The 18,966-nt window shown below is 51.3% G+C and overlaps 1 protein-coding gene across 5 annotated transcripts in view; it reads right to left on the reverse strand.

The window, feature by feature from the left end:
• Nucleotides 1-18,147, reverse strand: part of JADE2 (jade family PHD finger 2) — a 72,851-nt gene extending 54,704 nt beyond the window's left edge. For 2 of the 5 annotated variants that reach the window (XM_069029257.1, XM_069029256.1), the window contains exons 1-4: nt 15,215-15,728; nt 15,012-15,130; nt 11,285-11,342; nt 8,753-8,838 (exon numbers count right to left, since the gene is read on the reverse strand). In XM_069029257.1, coding sequence (XP_068885358.1) covers nt 8,753-8,838; nt 11,285-11,342; nt 15,012-15,130; nt 15,215-15,299 — 348 coding nt within the window. In that variant the 5' untranslated portion in view covers nt 15,300-15,728. Of the gene's footprint in view, nt 1-8,752; nt 8,839-11,284; nt 11,343-15,011; nt 15,131-15,214; nt 15,729-16,611; nt 16,878-17,768 lie in introns of those variants that run through there. The other 3 variants (XM_069029260.1, XM_069029261.1, XM_069029258.1) reach the window with 3 other exon arrangements.
• Between the last annotated feature and the right edge of the window lie 819 nt (nt 18,148-18,966).

Genomic DNA, 18,966 nt, shown 5'->3' on the forward strand with positions numbered 1-18,966 from the left:
TGCAGGGGCACCCAAAAGCTTTTCTAAACAAACTGAACTGGATCCTACCGACATGTGAGTACCCTCCTTCTCCCTCACTGCCAGCTCAGTTGCCTCCTGAGGACACCTCCCCTGATGCTGCAGGGTGCAGGAGCATTACATCCCTCTTTCATGCAGACAAATACACCCAGTTCCCCCAGGAAGCTGCTCAGGGCAGTGCTGGCAGTGCAGGGCAGGATGGCAGCATGCTCCTGCTTCCCCCTCAGTGCACAGACTTGGCAGCCAGCTCCAGAGCAGTGGAGAACATGGGACTGCCCTTTCCAGGACAACCAACCATTGGGAGGGTCCAGCCATATTATTACCCTGCCCTGAGGTCTCCCCAGGAACCCACAGCAGCTGTGGCCTTCCCAGAGCCTTACCCCAAGCAAGGATCCCCATTCTCTTTTGCTAGGTCAGCACGAGGTTAACCTAGGCTAGGTGAGAGGCCCTGTCCCTTTGGGGCAATACCAGGGCTGGGCACCCATGGCACAGTGTCAAAATCCCAGCCCATCACCCTCCTCCTACTGATGAAGAGGGAGGTGGAGGAGCCTGCACCGCAATGGGACCAACCCTTGGTATAATTTCTCCCCTCTGCATGGTGCAGATCCCAGGCTTGTGTTTTCCTGCATTAAGTCCTCCCCAAATTCATCCCTTCTGGCTTTTCAGCTCACATCAGCATAGAAGCTTAGTTTTAATTTTAAGCCAAATAAGCACGATTGTATCTATTTCCCTGAAGATAAGGCGCATCGCAGGCTGGATTTGCAATCTCGCTATTTCATTTATTTAGTCCTTCTTGGAAAACAGATAAGCTCACCCATCCGATGGCAGCACGCGCGCCCGCACTTTATCACAGAGACGCCTCTGTCTTTTCATGAAGAACTGGATATGCTCAAATTATTAACTATCAAAGCAGAACACTTTAGAAATGATAGAACAGCACAGAAATTGTAAAGGAAAGCAGATCAGTTGGCTGGAAATCTCCCAACAGCTAATACGCTCAAATTGTAATCTAAATGTCTTTTTGTTTTGAATTGTCTGGGATTAGGGTTGGGAAAAGACTCAATTATTCTACTCAAACTCTTCTGAATTATTTATGAAAACCAAATAAAGGACAAATTGGGCACTGATGAACCGAGGACCTGGCGATGAAGAGAAAGTTGGGTACCAGAAAACAAGCAATTTTCCCTCAATAGGAGTGTTTACTGTTTCTCCCGGGCCGTGGGAGCTGACAAATTGTCTGCTGCCCTGCACCCGCTCCCCCTGCCACCACCACAACAGCCCTGGCCAGGCTCTGTCCTTCTCTTTCAGCCCTGAATGGGATCTGGTTATTGTCTATCGATCTGCCAGCAATGGGAAAGGCCAAACCAAGATGTTCCTTTATTACCTTTGCTTGCTCTGGAACCTCACGGAGGTTTAGTGACGCTCAGAGATGCATCACACCAGTGCCCAGGGCCAGCCTCTTCCTTTGCTACTGTCAGCTTTAAAGATGGGGAAAAAGAACATGAAATTTCAAAATCCCAAGACATTTTTGCCTCTGTATTTCCAAAAGAAATGGACATGGAGTCCAGGCTGGTGTGGTTGTACAGCCTCAGACTCCAGGCAAAGAAAGGCATGTGCAGAAAACCTTCATCTCCCTCGTATCTCACATGCCAGGTGAGCCTGGACTACCCACTCTACTACTTCCCCATCCTTTCAGCCCACCAGTTTGTACTCACCAGTAGAGCCAGTCCTGGCAGTCCAGTAAAATTAGAAGTCACTGGGACACCATAGCCATGGTGTTCCAACAATGTTCCCCAACAATATATCGGTATTTTTGTAATTTCTGTAATTTGCTATTTTGAAGCAAAAGCTGCATTGCTTTTACCTCTCAAAAATATAAAAAACCCCTGAGCTAATTAAATGTAACATCCTCTGATGTTCACATCCCACTGCGACACTTGGATCCAGCCTGGCATTCAAAGGATGTTCATGTGGGTATGGCAGAAACCTGCAAGGCAGGGGTTGGATTTGGCTCGTCCTTGAGCCCCTGGCACCTCGTACATCAGCTGCTCCACCTTGGCGAGGATCTGCTGCTTCTCCCACCGGACACAGCCCTGCAGCCTCTCCCTGTGCCCTGTGACAGCTGTAAGGCATCTCCAGGAGCTCTCCATGGACCAGCATCAATTTGTCCAACACTTGGACAACCTCAGAGAAAAACACCTACCCCTGGGTGATGCCAAGGCACACAGTGCCTCACCACAGCAGGAAGGATGATGGACACACCATGAAGCATCAGAAGTGCTGCTCCCCATCCCTCCCTTAGCTAAGGACTCCCAGGCTGTGCTGCTTTCCAGCATTCTCCTCCTCTGCCTCTCCCCCATCACCATCCAGCCCCTCTGAGAGCCTCTCCACCACCTTTCCATGCAATTCTTTCATCAATTTCCAGGTTCTGTGAATCACTCACAAACCCCTCTTAATGAAGTGGCCGGCAATCTCCCTGCCATTCAGCTCCCACACCACGTGCTCTGTCAAGGACTTGGCTTTTCCAGCGACCGTACTGTAGGTCTAAGCCTGCCAATTATCCCCTTTGCCCCAGATAACCCACCCGAAAACACCAAACTCCAAAGTGGTAATGACTTTCCACTTGTACGAAACCAGCTCCTGGGTGAGAGCCAAAGAGCCGGATCTGTTTTGGGCTTTAAATCGAAATGAAAAGAAACACTCGTCTAGCACTGGGTTTAATTAGCTTTAAAGCAGCAGCCAGCCCAGGGACTGCTGTGCCGGATCCGGCACAGCCGACTGCGCCCAGCGAGGCAGCACGGCCTCGGCATCCCCCGGCACGGGTACCTGGCTCCAGGCTCCAGCTGCAAACCAGCCCGGGAGAAACTAGCTCCAGAGGGACCAGGCAGCTCAGCCCAACACAGATGGGCTCCAGCAGGCCAGGTCCCTGCACACCAGGCTTCCTGAGCTGGCGGGAATTCTGTTACACATTTTCCCCCACATCTGCACCCAGCTGACTTCAGAGCTTTCAGACCTCGCTCTTGGGTCAGAGGAATAAGCTCGGTCCCTCCTTCAAGTCCAAAGATGGGATGTCATTATTTAATACACAATAATATCTCTGTCCCTGAAAGGTTTTCGTGAAAAGAACTCTTTCCAAAGCACTCCACGCTGCAAAGCAGTGGTACAAAATGTAGAAGAGAAGCCCGAAATGAAGTGCATGCAGAAAACACAGCGCTCACTAGGGTGAGGGCAGGCAGGAGAGGTGAGAAGGGATGGTCACAGCCTGCATCCGAGATCTCACCTTTGAATCCACTCCCTCCATCAGCAATCCTCCCCAATGCCCTCACACCCACAGCAGCCACACGGGATCGCACAGTGGTGATCTTCACACCCACAGCACCACATGGGATCTCACAATGATGACCCCTCCACAGCAAGCAGGGGTGGTGGGTGCTCCGAGCGTTGCTCCCAAGCAGGGGCAGCAGCAGGTCACTGCAGGCAGGGTGTGGGAGTGCTTCCTGACACTGAGATAACAGGTTTTCGTCAGGTTTTGGCTCAACACTCTTTTTTCCCTCCATGACTGCAGTCCTGGCAGCTGTGTCCTGCACATCCCCCAGCCATAACCACCTTCCTCCATCCACACTGGGACGAGGGAAGTCTCCAGCTGCCTCATTCACAGGACTCCCTCCTCATTTCCAGCCAGCTCCGTTAGCCCTTCACTCTCTCAAGCATAAAATTGTTTGTTATAGCTCATGAGTCACAAGGATTTTTAGAGAAAGAGAAAACAACAGGAACAATGGGAATCCTGGGAATAGTTTTTGGTTGTACAAACTGTCTTGGTATCGCTTGAGATGGCACCTAGGTTGGTGCAGCCCTGGCTGCCCTGCCCCACTCCCCTATGGACCTCCCAGTCCTACATCCCTGCTGATCTATCACACTTTTCCAGCCCTTTCCAAAATGAGAGGGACATTGATCCTCGGTAGCAAGCTTTTGAAATGCAGCAATGCCAGGAGTGTGTGTGCAACCAGATATTATGTGCCTGTGGGGGAAGAAATCCTGAACTCCCATGTCCATTTGGAAGCCAGCCTCCTATCTCTTCATCTAGTCTTGTTTCTTCTTGAAATTCTGAATGTTAAAGCTTCAATGAACAACAGAACTCAAAATAGGAACAAGGAGCATTTTTGTCCAGCCCTCCTCAGCACTCTGAAGACAATGGTTTTAATCTGTTATCCCAACACTGGCATGGGAAAACTGACAAAGCCAAACTGCAGTCAAACCTTTCAACAGAGACCGATTTCCTCCCCATCCAGCCTCATAAAAGCATGCCCAGTCTTGCTTGGCCACATGCATTAAAGCTCTTCTCCAAGCATGGAAGAGTACAGCAACTGCATTCACATTGCACTGGGTGACTATATACCTAATGCAGGAGGAAAAACCATGATCCAATGCAGTAAGAATTTTTAGAAGGGAAACAATGAGAATATTTATTAAAAGAGTTAAATCCTTGTAAAGAGATATAAAAAGGCGCCTTTCAAAACACGGAAGTAGTATCTAAACAAGGCAAGCAGAAAATAATGTAAATTGTATAAATTTGTGGTTTCCCCTTCATCCTGAGCCCTGCCTGCAGCTGCAGTCCCCTCGCCTCCCAAAGGTCCAGAGTGAAGGAGAAGGGCAATGAGGACGTCCGGTGGGATGAGCTGCACCTGCACAGAAGAGGAAAGACTGTGCAGGGCTCTTCAGCTGAGAAAGGACGGCTGGAGGGCTGGCAGGCAGGTGCTCTGCACAAAAAAAGCAGGCTTTTGTCCCTCCAAACTATATTCCAGCAGTGCAGGTGAGCACTTTGGATCTCAAATAGCTCTGGAGCTAATGACTATCACAGCAGCTTAGGCAGTGACTCAGAGGCAGCATCCGAGGGAGTCCCCGGGCTGCTGATGGCTGGGAGATAGAACCAGCAACTATCATTACACACTTGCCTTGTTCTTAGATTCTCTCCTTAGACACTGACAACTGTTCCCTGTCAGGAACAGGAGAGCAGCTTGATGACTGCAGTCAAACCAGCGAGGCTCCTGCTCACATCCCCAGCAGCTCTACAGCCAGGGGCAGGATTGCACTAATGTGCCACTAACAGAAGCAGAAATCCTTCCTTCAGGCATGTCTTATTCCCTGCTGCAGATTCAGATCCACGGCTGGGATAACCTGAGCAAGCATTCCCTCCTTCCAGCTCCCAGAGTGGGGAGCATGACTAGCACCTCCTTGCAGGGACCCAGGGAGATGGGTACCAGCCACCATGCTCCGTTTGCAGACATGTTAAGATACAAACAAGCACTAATGAGATTAATTAAAATCACCAGATTGGTACTGCTATCACTGCAGATGCAAGAAGCTGTTGGCAGCTGCCCACGTCCATCCTCTGCCTTCAGGCAAAGCAGTGCAGCAGAGCCATCAGGTTTTAGCCCCAAAGGCTCTGCTGCCCAGGCAAAGGGTAGGGGAGGACGACTGTCACCTCTGTGAGGGAGAGAGCCAAGACAGAGGCCTGGTGCCTGGGACAGTCAGGAAAGAGCCCGGGCAGAGCCCCGTGACAGGCACAGATAAATATAATCACCCTCCCTGGCAATGGCCCCTTCGCGGATGTTTACAAACAGCTCAGTACTTTTCCATGTTAAGAAGCTTGTTTTTCCAGATGCCTTGTATCGGGTGGTTTTTAATGTGTATAGTTAATCCCTCCTCACAGAGTCTTTCATAATAAACATCACCCCCTGACCTGACTAATAACTATGTAACACTAGTGCTTTTGATTTTTTTATCTCCTACCCGGGTTGTCAGGGAGAATGCATGTTTCTCTGGGACAGCAGCTCCCAGAGAAATGGGGACACAACTTGGAGAAGGGCAGGACAGGTTGGTGAGTTCACACACACATAAATCCCCTGTTCCCCCAGCCCATCCTCCAGCATGGCCATCCCTCAGGACATACCTGCACCCCCTGCAGCTCTTGATAAAGCTGTAAGCCATGTGTAAACCTGGAGTTCGAGTTACTGTTAGAAAAGATGTGTCCAGCCCCAAAACGGCTAGGGGTTCAATACATGCTAACACATTCATCCTGCTCTCCCTATTACTCTCCTGCAGTTTCCATCCTCAGCAGGATGGACAAGAGAAAAGGTGATTCACTATTTCATGTGAAGTAGTTTGACTGTGGTGTCATTTATGTTTTACATTTCTCAGTACTTGCTCCAACAGGACATGATGCCCATCCCAGTCTATGCCTGAAATCCCCCAGTGTTCTTGGGAGGATGTGCCAAACCCTGCAGTGCTTCACATATGACAAGCAGCAGATCCCACACATGGACCAGACGGGTTCATGGGTGCTCACAGGAAAAGCAGAAGTTGGATTACACATGGAAAAGTTTGGAAGATGCTGTTGGAGAGGAAATTCATACTGGAGTGACTTCCAAATCATCTCCCTGCACTGCTGCAGGTCTTGGAGTGATACTACATCCAACCTCAGACAATCTCCTGACCCCCGGGTTTCAGCTGGCGCTGATTTCCAGCAGACCTAGACACCAGCAAGTGCAGGGGCGATGCACAGTGAGGGGAGCACAGCTGAGATCTGGACTGTTCCATCTGCTTGTGTACCCACCATCTTTTTGTAAAAGATGGTTTGTCAGCTTAAGCATCCTGGCCAAACTCCAGCTGGAGTAATCACACATCGCCTCCCCAAATTCCCCTGGAGTTTCAGTTCAGATAAGCCACAGAGGTTTGCTTTCTGTTCCAACTGCTGCTAAGCTGGGCACCGTTCAGCTTTTGCTCCACTTTATTTGTTCCACAGCTACATTTCACTGAGAATCGTCCTGAGGGGATAATGCAGCATGAAGCAGAGGGACGAGCCCTCTGCAGACATCTGCCATGGACTGAGATCTAGTTTTCACTCCAGCTGTTGTAGAGCAGCAACTTGGATCCAGGTCTTACCATCCTTCATCAAGTCCAGAAGCATTTTCACTTGGAATCTGGGACTTATATTCAGTAACAGCTAGGTAAATTCCTAGATGGCTGATTAAACTAACTCATATTGAAGATAAAAATGTGTCTGCATCAGTGAGGCAGAAAGATGTCCCAGCTCTTGAAGGAGGATTTTATTGGGCAGCAGCAGGATGGCACCCATGACACTGTCGTGACACATGAGCCACATCCTCTCACATCTAACATGGGGAATCTCTGTGGCAGGGACTCCTGACAGCACCTAAAGGGCTCATCCAAGGCCTTTATGAACACTTCAGGCACAGGGATGGGCAGTTATTTCAGAGAGGGGTAACAGTGCCACAGGAGGAGGAGATGCCCTAAATGCTTCACTTTCCAAGAGAGGATTCAGCTCACAGAAATCTCCCCATACCCACACTAAGAGACACATCTATAACCAAAACCCAAACAAAAACCAAAACAGTGCTAATACTCAATTTTCCAACAGCCTTGTCAGCAGTCAGTGACATCTATACCCCTGGTTCTTGCTCTCTGGAGTGTTTCCTACTAACTCAGCTGGTAGTAACAGCTTCGCAGTCCCTCTCTTTACCCAAGGCACAAATAACTTGGACTTTTTCAGTCTGTGTCCTTTGCCAACCGAGATATATCAATGTAAACCTGTCAGAGCAGTAAGAACCAAGTGCAGCTGTAATTCAGGCAGTGACCACAGGAAAACCTCAAATCTCTACTCAGCTTGATGCAAAAGGAGGATGTTACAGAGGTTTGTGCTCACCAGGCCACAGCGTCAGGAGAGGTGAGACGCAGAGGACTTGGGGAGTTCACATGAGCCATGCCAGCTTCATCTGCTTCTAAACTTAGCACTGTTTGACTCCAAACCCCAGTCCAGAGGGAAGAGAATGTGAGAACAATATCCCTCTGGCTTTGCTCACGCTGTTGCTGAAATGAAGATGACCACTGCCAAACACTGCGGTTGCTACAACAGCAGCTCATGCCTGGTATAGTTTCCATGGCTAGCAGAAATGTATCCGAGGCACACAAGGAAAACAGGACACAGCACCACCCCTTTCAGCACAGTCCTGGGGACAAACAGCTCCTCCCACCCAAGGCCCAGACCCTGCTACTACAGAGCCAGCAGGTGAACCTGGGCAGTATCCCCAGAATGGGCAGTACTGCCCATACCAGCGAGGGGAAACCCTGCAGCAAGGTCAGGCACTGACGGCCTCAGCTTACTGCCCTTGAGCCCCGTGACAGGGGGAAACCAACACAACACAACACAATCTGCAACTCAGCTGTGCTGTCTCTCATTTCACAGCCCTCCATGCCTCCCCCTTGTCCACAGGGAGGAGTCTCCACATCACCCTCCCCAGTGCTGTGACCTGTGCCATTAATGAAAGGGCACTCAGGCAGGCAGTCAAACCAGGGAACCTTGGCATGCAGACACCCCAGTACTGTAGGACCTCTCAGTCCCACCAAACCTAACTTCTCTTTACTTCCATCAATAGGGATGGAGTGGACACAAGGACCCCAGTGGTTTTGGGCACAAGGACCCCCACCCTTCACCAGAGATGCTCATCACATACCCCCATCAGCTCCCTCCCCAGGAGAGCTGGGGTTGACATGGCTGTTGGGAGTTGTGGCTCTGCAACACAGGCTCTGGCTTCTTGGAGATGTCTTATCCTGACACCTATTGCCCATAGACAGCCATGGGCATGGCTGCCACATCTGGGCAAGCACAGTCCCATGGGAAAACTCTCCTTTGGGAAAAGCCTAAAAGCCCACATACCTCAGAGGGCTTCTTCTCCTTCTGCCGTGACCAGGGGGATTTGGTATTCGGAATTTTGGAGCATCTGGAGGTGGATGTGGTGTGACCTGCAACAAGGCAACAGAGACAGGTTACCTGGGAAAGAGTCAAAGTTTTTTCCATACTTTTGTCACCAGCCCCACTGCTACAGCCTCAACCTATACTTTAGGTCAGCACTAAGAGGGAGTAACACCTTGACATGACCTTTTTTTTGTGCAGTATCATCACTCCTGCTACCACCTCTGAAAGGGAATGGTGGCTAATGTGCTGGAATCACTACATTAGTGATCTTTATTTCCAACCCATTTGTGTCATTATCACTTAAATATAAGACTGTATTTGTTAGTAATAAATAACAAACTGACTATTGGAATTTCTGCAAAATAATAATGACAGTTCAGTCTTCTGAATTACAAGGATCCCTCCATATTCCACTAGATAAAAATGTTTCTGTGAAGTTGCAACAAAATAACTATCAATAGGCCTATTTAACACTGACTTTATCCTTGGAGAGTTAAACAGGAGGAAACAACACCGTACACATAAGCAACACCCAAACACGATTGAGCCATGTACATGAGGACCTCGGGAAGGGCCCTGGCCAGGAGCTGAGCTGACTCAGGGATCAGGCTGTGGTACCACTGTGGTGGGAAACGTCTGTTCTTCCACCAGCTCAGGCAGTTGAGCCCAGGTAAATCTCACATGCCTATTTTTGCTGGCAGGGGAAGAGGCACCAGCTCACCCTGTGTTTTTTACTTGCACTACTTTGCAGTGCACTTCCTTGTACTTCATAAAATGAATACCAAATGTGGGGACATCACTTGCTTCCAAAAGACAGCTTGTTTTTTGAAGTGTCAGGCTAGATGTCATTAAAGAGGGTTCCATAAATATGAAATTCTTTCTAACATTTCAGAGTATAACAGGACAAAGCCCAGAGCAAACATCCCTGCGCTGCAGCCACATGGACACGCTGCTTTACTCAGCGAGCGGCTCCAAGGAGTGCAGCAGCAGCAGCTCCACAGCTTTCATTGAGAGATCAGCCACTAATTTCTACCTTGCCCCCTCTTCTCAAGCTACAGTGTGATGCTACAGCTATATAGGCTTGGATAACACACCACAACTACCCTTTCCTGACAGAGGCATGAAAAAGAAGGTCACCACTCTGTTTACAACTATCCTGCAGGAGAGCATTTGTCAACAGCTTAGATATCACCTGCAGCATAAATATCCAAGCCCAACAGAGATAAGGCCATGTTGTTTAATACCATGATTAAAGATGCCTTACCTCGAAAGGCAGCGAAGCCAGCGAGCACAGCTCGGCTCCATAAGCCTTTGAGCATCTGGGGATTAGGAGACGGGAAGTTTGGAGCATGGCTTCCAAAACAAACCCCTTTCTGAGATAGAGATGCTTCATTTTACGAGAAGTAAGCAGTGTTGACAGAGCCTGAAACACTTTCTGTAGGCACAGCTCAGCCCCCAGGCCCAGGCCCAGGAGGATGGGGGTACAGCAGGTACAGCCAAACAGCAGGTTCCTGTCGGCAGTTGTGGTGCAAACTCCACTCACACTGACAATGTTTTTGGCTAAAGCTGTGGGAACAGCAGCCAAACCCAGCAAGATCAGCCTTTCCATAACCCCCTGTAATCGCTCCATCATCCTGTTAGGAAAAGGCCCAGAAGTTTAGTGTCTTTAGTAAAGTCCCTTTCGTACTCAGATATCCAGCAGCCAGATCCTGTAAAGTGCGGAGAGCAAATTCCCAGCACAGCCCAGATGAAGTTACGGTGACATTTGTAAGAAAACAAGAGCAACTAGTAAGAAACTCTGGAGTCCAGACAACGGATTAGGCTGGTGCCTCGAGGGTACTGAACACCGAGGCACTGCGGTATGTCTGCAGTGTGTGAAACCCTGGGATAGGTGGGAGAGGAAAGTGCTCTATTTATAGCCAAAATTCAGCACATTTGCACGTTTATTGTTGAACACGTGCTTCTGTGCCTTCCTGAATGAGGATGGAGTGAGGTAGATGTTGAAAAGCAAGCGTGGGCTTGCAAGTTTTGCTGGCTTGAGCCTTACCCTTTTCCCACATCCCTCTTCAGTTTGCAAGAAGGGAACAATGTGGCTCCAGTTATACTCTGACTCCAACAAAAACTTCCCTTTCCCCCCAGTACAACCCAAATCAAGAGCAAACTAGTCTCAGGCTGCAGCTCACAGGAAAGGACAACTCATCTACAAAGGGTGTTTGCTGCTTTGTTAGCAGATCTGCAATCAGCAGCTCTCCTCACCCAGACTCCTCACACGAGGGAGACACTCTCATCAGTTAAGAGGAGCCACAGCCAAGTGTTTAAAGAAATTTATATCAGCTTGTTGCTGCATTTCTGACAAACCCAGCCCTGCACACAATTCATTGTGCAGACACTTCCCAGTAAATGCAGTTTCCTCCACTCTTTGTAAAGTAATTATTCAAGCATTTTGACTGCTGGAGGTGAATCTTGTTCAAAGCTTTGAATTAAAGGCCTTACTGTCAGTGGTGTCTGAATTATCACTGCTGATGGAGTACTTGCGTCGTTTTTCTTCCATCTGTAACAAAAGAAATTGAGCATTACACTTGATGTCCAGAAAACTCATCTCAGCACCAAAGCACTGCTATCTGAGTACCTGCACACCCTCTCACCCCAGCAGCAGTCGGTCCTTACCCTCAGGACAGATAACTACCCAGAGGCTGAAAAAAAGGGAAGAAAACAACTATCACTGATTTTTTTTTTTAATTTTAATTGTCTCTCTACCACCTGTTTCCACTCCCAGGAGTTACAGTGGGTGCATGTGGATCACTCAGCTTTGCATGGAAATTTGTCTATGCAGGATTTGCCTCCAAAAGTCTCTTCCTCTGCAAGAGCACTGCCAAGGGAGGAAGCTCCACCACGGACCAGAGGATGCCCTACCAGGGACCGTGGTGCTGTTGGACGGGAGAAAAGATGTCCTGGGAACCACTTGTCTGAGCTGCAAAGTTGAGAAGTGCGAAGACAGAAGAATGGAAACTGCACACTCTCGGTATGTCTGCAGGGGGAAGTACAAGCATCCCAGAGCTGAAGAGGACCCCTCTGTACCACAAGCCTGGGGTTTTACCCTCTGACTCATCTTCCCATTTAGCCAGTATCTACTTTTCAGACTTCGGGAGTATGTGTGTCACACAGCCCAGCCCGAAGCACTTCCCATCACTGTGCACTGCTCTGCCGGGAGCTCCCCCCGGCAGCACTGCCAGCACCAGAGCTCCCGGGGGTGAGCAAGTGGCTTCTGCACAGCTGCTGTGATTTCTCCATCCTCTCAGAGCTAAAATCACAGCAGCGGGCACCACTGCACTGATGAGGAGACCCGTTTCAAGCTCAGCTGATTTGTTTTGAGACTTTGAACAAGCCACAGGAACGCTTGAAATCAGCAGGTTCTCCCGAACTTGCCTCGTGGGAACCAAGCTCTCGGAACTCAAAGTCAAAGTAGGTGCTTCAGGAAAAAAAAAGAAGAAAGGTATTTCACCTTTTGAAGATCCAAAATTGACCAATGTGGCTGATCAACATGGCCTCCCATACAGGGCTGGGATGGAAAGGGCTACCCATGGACCAGAAACTATCCAACAGGCTGTGAGCCAAAATACATCCACAGAAAACAATCTTAACCTCATGGAAATCTTCCTAGTACTTTCTGAGATATTTCCGAAGATTCTGAATGTGTTGATAAGTCATACTGACTATTGCTTCCACAAATGGTAAGTGGGAATGATAATGAAACACTGGCTTTGTGTGGTTTGGTTGCAGCAGGTACAAGCAGCCCACAGACTGGGATAGCATACTAGAGCACGACATTGCCCCCCAAACATCAGGAAATGTTCCACATAAGCATGTAAAACCCTTGCAATAGCTATATTTTACAACAGATGTTCTATCATAGCATTATAAGGGAAAATACTACCTAGTATCCTAAACATTTTAACTATCAGTGTTGTGGTAAGGCATTGCCCTGTCAAAACATGACTTAAAACACTCCCTAAGAATATGGCAATATCAATACTTTTCCCCTGGTGATTCAAGGAGAAACAGATGTTATTAAACCATCCTTGTTCCAAGTAGCCATTAGATTTTGCTTGGGGGAAATGAAATTGAAGATAGCTCTAACTGCAGCTTACTTACTTCTAGTGAAAATCCTACCTGAACCTTTTAAACTGGTTCCTACTGGTCTGAAGTGGCAAACAGACATCTGGAGCACAAAGAGCAATGCTTTTACTGATTCTGGATGTCCTAATCACAGAGATTAAATAAGCCAAAACCGAGAGGGGGGAAAAAAAACACCTGAGCTGAAATAAAGGAATGCTACTGATAGCCAGTGAGATTTCCCAGGTTTCCCATCTTTGCTTTTACAGCAAGACAACATCACCGACATCACTCTCCTTGCAAGGCAGGGAAAAAGGTTTACAATCAATGCTCAGCACAGGTAGCAGGAGGCTGGCAGTGATACTGGCTCTGATATATATGAGGAGATGCACTGATCATCCCTCTAACTGAACATGGTCCCTGCACCCTGCTTCTGTCCTACACCTGCCTACAGAATTAACACACTCACTACGTACCAGGATGAATTGATATTCAATACAGAAGTGGTTCACATTGCAGGTAAAAATAGTGTCTGTACTTCAGTAAATCATTTTGCCACTGTTTGGCAGGATCCAATACAGCATCCTCCAAACCAAACTGCATTAAAATTTCTGAATGGAATTCTGGCTTGAGCAAAATATGGACATCTCTGAACAGCAGCACTGAAAGGCTGGGTAGGGGATGGCACACAAGGTACTGCATGCCTGAAGGGAGCAAAGTTTTGGCCAAAACCAGACCACTGCAGAAAATGGTTGCATTCCAGGCCGGGCTACGAAGATGCTGTTTCCTGAGGGACTTGTCTTGAGCAGCCAAACAGTAGTAAAATGCACAGCACTTAACAGAGGAATTTACTGTAGAAGGGTAATTCGGCCACTTCCCCATCTGTATCCCAGAGTTATAAAGTCTGATGGTGGCTGAGGTCCCACCACCCTTTTGGCACCCGGGGTGGGGCATGGGGGGGGACCCACTGCCCACATCCCTCCCAGGGCTGGAGCTCCAGCTCCCACAAGCTCTCAGGAGCAATTCAGTTGGTGAACTACTGAGCAACTTAAGTCCCCACAAAATGTGGTCTCTGCTCCAAAATTAATCTTCTGTTTACACTAGAAGTTAATTTCACCTTTAACTGACCCATTCCCCACATGGCATCATTATTAAAGTCATAAACAAATACCAAAAAAATTTGTAATACTTTGAAAAGGTCACTGTTAGGTCAAACTTGGCCCAAAATCTAGGTTTTACAGAGCCAGAAACCAAGTGAAAGGTTTCTGTGTAGGCTTGCTTAAAAAATTCAAACAGAAACAGATGTGGGTTTCTTTTATAAACAAATGAACATCCCCCTGAAGTGTCTGCAACTCAAATCCACAGGCATAGCCCTGGCTAATGCCTGGAAACCAAAAAACTGAACTGCTTGAAAACCGACACATGTTTAGCATCGCCTTTGTTCAAGCTGAGAAAGGCAGATAAATGCTAAACCAAGGAAGATGATGGCCCTTCATCAGCCTAAACAAATGTAAATCACTATGTCCTTGGACAAATTAGCACCAGGATTGGTGTTAAAATGGAGATGATGGCCTGAGGCTGGCTGGTCCTGCCTCACAGCAGGGGAAGGTTGGAAAGGAGCTCTTTGGGAATGCAATTTTGCCCAGCCCATGCAACCTGGGAGAGGTAAAGGCAACAGTACTCCTGGCACACAGCGATGCCTGTGCCCAGATCCTGAGCTCAACTGGGCACACTGCCAGGGACAGACGCTGATCCCATCCACACTAAACCAAAATGCCTCATCCAGCCTTCAGCCAGCACAGAAATCTTCCTCTGAGGACCCCTCCACCAGGCCTGTGCTCTGGGGAACCCTCTGGTGTTTCCCAGCTCCCTGCAAACTCCTCTGCACATCAAGTCCACGTGGGATTTAGAGATTTTAGTGGCATCCCAGCACCCTGTGCAGGGGCTGTTTCCAAGAATGAACCATTCTGAATTGTGGGAAGCAAATAGAGAAATTCATACATGCCTGTACTCCCCACTTCCACAGGGAACAGGCACAGAAACCTGCATAAGTTGCAGCAAAAAAAAAAAAAAAAAAAAAAAAAAAGGAAAAGTATTGGGTCATCACCTCTTCCCAGCCTCCCCGCAGGTTGAGGGATGCGCCGCGCTCGGTCCCCGCGCCGTCACCTCTGACGCTGTGAGCAACCCCGGCTGAATGATGCGCTCTGTTTGTGAGCTGCAATGAGACTGCAGAAAAACCACTTCCCTGTTTGTTCTGCCAGCCCAGAAATAGGAACACAAACAGAACATAGTGCCCCCAGCGGCACGCACACGGCTCCGGCCACCGACCCCGCGCCGGGGTCCCCTGTCCCGGACCCGTCCCGGCGCCCGTGCCCGCAGGATGACACCGAGCCATGGGGCTGCTCCCAACGCATCCCCTCAGCGCTTCCCCTCTGCCTTAAATGTGTTTTTCCCTCTGTCTAGGAACACCAGCCAGTTGTTAGAAAGTGTAGTAAGGGTGGAGGGCTGGAACATCCCAGTCTGTACACCGTGGGAGGATTGTCCTCGTCCCATTGCCTTTTCCCATGAACAAATTCTGGAGCCAAGTGCTGCTACAGGAGGCTCTGAGAGAGCAGCAGCATCCCCCAAATTGGCACAGTCCCAGTGTCACAGTAACAGAAGAACAAACTTTTGGACCAAGGGATACACAGCAGCAGTGCCCACATGACCCTCAGCAAATCGTGGTGCTCAGCCCCCACATCTGGGAGGAAGCTTTTCTTAACCTCCCTGGTAGCCCTGCAAAGTGTAAGTGCTAAAGGGCAGGATCCTGGTACCCAGAACAACCATTTTTGGGGCAGCAGAAGCCTGCCCCTGCCTGCCAAGGCTCATCTGTCCCTCACCTCCTCTACAGGCTGCTGCCAGCCCCAGCTTTCCAGCAAAAACTCAGGTGCCCTGGTGAGGAGCAAGCCATCCCTCCTCTCCTCCACATGAGCTCTGCTGTCTTGGCTCCCTGAGGCAAAATTTAATCTCATTTCAATTTAAAACAAAACAAGCCCTCATTTACTTCCTGTGCTTTGCCTTTCTCCACATCTACAAGGGGATTTTTTTGTCTTTACTACTCGCATTTATAACTTTACTTGCCTCTTCTGACTCGTTACCTTCTAATTATCTTTTTTTCTTAAGCAAGCCCAGACAGAGCACGGGTAATCAGAAAGGTTACTGAGGGCACTGGGGCCACCCCTGCCTTCGGAGGGGAAGGTGCAGGCAGGGACACAGGGCACGAGAAGGGATACCGGGCACAGCTCCATGCCCACAGTCGGCTGCCCCATCCTGCAGGTCTCTAGAGCATCAAAAACTCAGAGGAAATCAACAGGAGCTACAAGCACTCCAGGATTTGTATGAAAACCCATAGAAAAGTAAAGACCTGATGTGAAGGACCACCCACCCACCAACTTTCAGAACTTGGGTGTCAAACACTACCAGCAGCTGTCAATACTTTAAGGGAATTGCATCTCCTTGCCTACAGACCCCTTAACGCGTACCCTCCTTCCTTTGCTCCAAGCCTACATTTTTGAACATCAGCCTCAATTTTCCTAAGAAAAGCAAATTTAACCTTCGATTTAACCTTTCTGCAAGCTATTTTTACTTCTATCTCAAGCTTATTTTAACCCCAGTAGCCAATAAATGCTTAAAGGTCAAACACCATTCCTAAAAGCCGGGCGCCTTACCCCTGGGGAGAAGGCTGAGATCACTTAATTTTTTTTCCCCCAAGGAAAATCTCCTCTTAAAAATGTCCCAGCGGTCGGAGGGTCCTGGCTCAAGCCCTTCAAAACAATTTTCACTGTGGGGGCTGAGAAGACACTGAGAATTTTCCCTGTGAATGCCATACCCTCCTTCTCTTCCCACTCAAAAAGCGCTCGAAACGTATAGGTACGGAGAGAGCGGACTTTTTCCCCCCTAATTGCAATCGAGGTTGACAATTCAGCAGCCTCCCGCCTTTGCAGCGCTTCCCAACTTCCAGCTCGTTGCTCCCACCCCGGGCGCGGGGCAGCCGGGGGGGCGCTCCCAGCCCCGCATCCTGACTGGGAAGCGGCTCGGCAGGTGGGGAAGGGGCAGCAGCGCGGCGGGGGCAGCGCGGGCGCCGCCGGCTTCCCCGAAGGATGCGGGAGGGAGCCTGGGGAGGGGGCAGGTGGCCGGGGAGAGAAGGGGGGGCGGCCCGGGGGGACAACGGCGCGGGGGGACGCGGGATGTTTTCCAGCGCGGGTGATGCCGTGGGGGGAAGCGACGGCGCCTCCGGGCCCGGCAGCCCCGGGACCCAGCGGCGCGGGGCGGCGGGGGAAGGCGGCGGGGAAAGCCCCGCGGTGGGGAGGGAAGGGAGGAGGAAGGGGAGGGCAGGCGGGAGCCGGCAGCCGCCACGCCCCCGGGCACCGCCATCCCGGCCCCGCGCAGTGCTCCGCGCCCGCGGCCCCGCCGCTCCCGACCGCCCTGCCCGGCCCCGCGCTGCCGCCCGCCGAGCCCCCGCTGCCCGCCCGAGCCCCGCGGGGCGCCGGGGCGTCCCCTCCTCTCCCGGCGGGCAGGGCAGGGCGCGGGGCCGCTGCCGCAGTCATTAATTCGGGGAATAAAGGGGCGAAGCGGCGAATCGAGCCTTGAAAAGTTCTTGTTTACGTCCCCGCCGCCTCCCTCCCGCACTTCCAAAGGAGAGTGACCACCGTGCGCCATCCGCCCCGGGAATGCTGCACATCCCCCGCCCGGCAGCCGGGGGAGGGAGGGGAAAAAAATAATTAAAAAAAAAAGGACATAAATACAGCAAAAGCAGGGGGAGCTGCAAAATAACCATCCGCTGCAAACCCAGCCCGCTCCCGCCGCCACCCCGCCGAGCCTTTACCTTGGCCAGGAGTGTCCGCCTGGAGTTGCGCCGGTCTCTGGGGTGACGGGCGGGAGGAGGCGGGGACGGGGGATGCTCCCGCAGTCCCCGGCCGGGAGAGCCCCCTCGGCGGCTCAATCCGGTGTCATTGCCGGGGCCGCGCCGCCCGGGCCCTCCTTAGGAGCGTCCGCCCGGTAACTCCATGGATGCGGCCCCGCTCCCAGCCGAGATGGCCGCTCCGCCGCGGCCGGGCGAGCCCTGCCCGCCTGTTTCTCTTTCTTTTTCACCCCGCACTTCCTCCGGCGCTCCGCGCCCCGCCGCCGCCCGGGCTCCGGCTCCGGCTTCGGCAGGGAGGCGGGGAAGCGACTTTCGGAGCGGGGACGGATAATGGTGGCGGTGCTTCCACCCCCCCCACCCACCCCCCCCCGCCTCGGCCGCCCCAAATCTTCAATTTCTTTGCCTTCTCCCCTCCCCGGGCGCCGCGGCAGGGCCAGGTGCGGGCAGCGCGGGTCCCATCGCGGGCCGCGCCGCCGCCGCCGCCGCCCGCCCCGCGTCACCCCCCCGCCGGCCGCCGGGGCCCCATGGCGCTGCCCGGAGCCCCAGCGCCGCTCGCCCGCAGCCCCGGCGCCCCGCAGCCGTCCCGCCGCCCGGCCCTGCACACGCACTCACACTCGCACACACTCACGCTCTCCTCCCCCCCGCTTGCTCCCCCTCTCCGCGCTGTGCACACGCGTACACGGGGCGGCTTCGCCAACCTTAAAAAAAAAAAAAAAAAAAAAAAAAAAAAAAAAAAAAAAGCTTATACTTAAAAAAAAAAAAAAAAAAAAAAAAGGCTTTTGGCGCCATATTAATGACGTACTTAAAATTTGCCATTTCTCCTGCGTCAAAAAGACGGCTCTTGCCCACCGCGGGGCGGGCGGGGGCCGCTGTGCGGAGCTGCTCCCTCCCTTCCGCACCCGCGTAGCAAAGTTCCACGGCCGCGGGGCGTGGGAACCGCCGGGGCGGGGGGGTACGCGGAGCCTCCGCGGCGGCACCGCGGCCGCTTCGGAGGGGCGAGGAGCGGCGGGGCTGGGGATGCGGCTGCAGCAGAAGAGCCCCCCCGACCCGTGCACGTGTGTGTATGTGTGTGTTCCCCCAAAAAAACTTCGCAGAGTTTCCGCGGAGAGGTGCGGAGCGGCGCGGTTGCCGCCTGCCTCCGCGCAGGGTGACCCTGCTGTGC

The sequence above is a fragment of the Aphelocoma coerulescens genome, chromosome 13 (genome assembly GCF_041296385.1).
Source record: "Aphelocoma coerulescens isolate FSJ_1873_10779 chromosome 13, UR_Acoe_1.0, whole genome shotgun sequence".
NCBI classification, from domain to species: domain Eukaryota; kingdom Metazoa; phylum Chordata; class Aves; order Passeriformes; family Corvidae; genus Aphelocoma; species Aphelocoma coerulescens.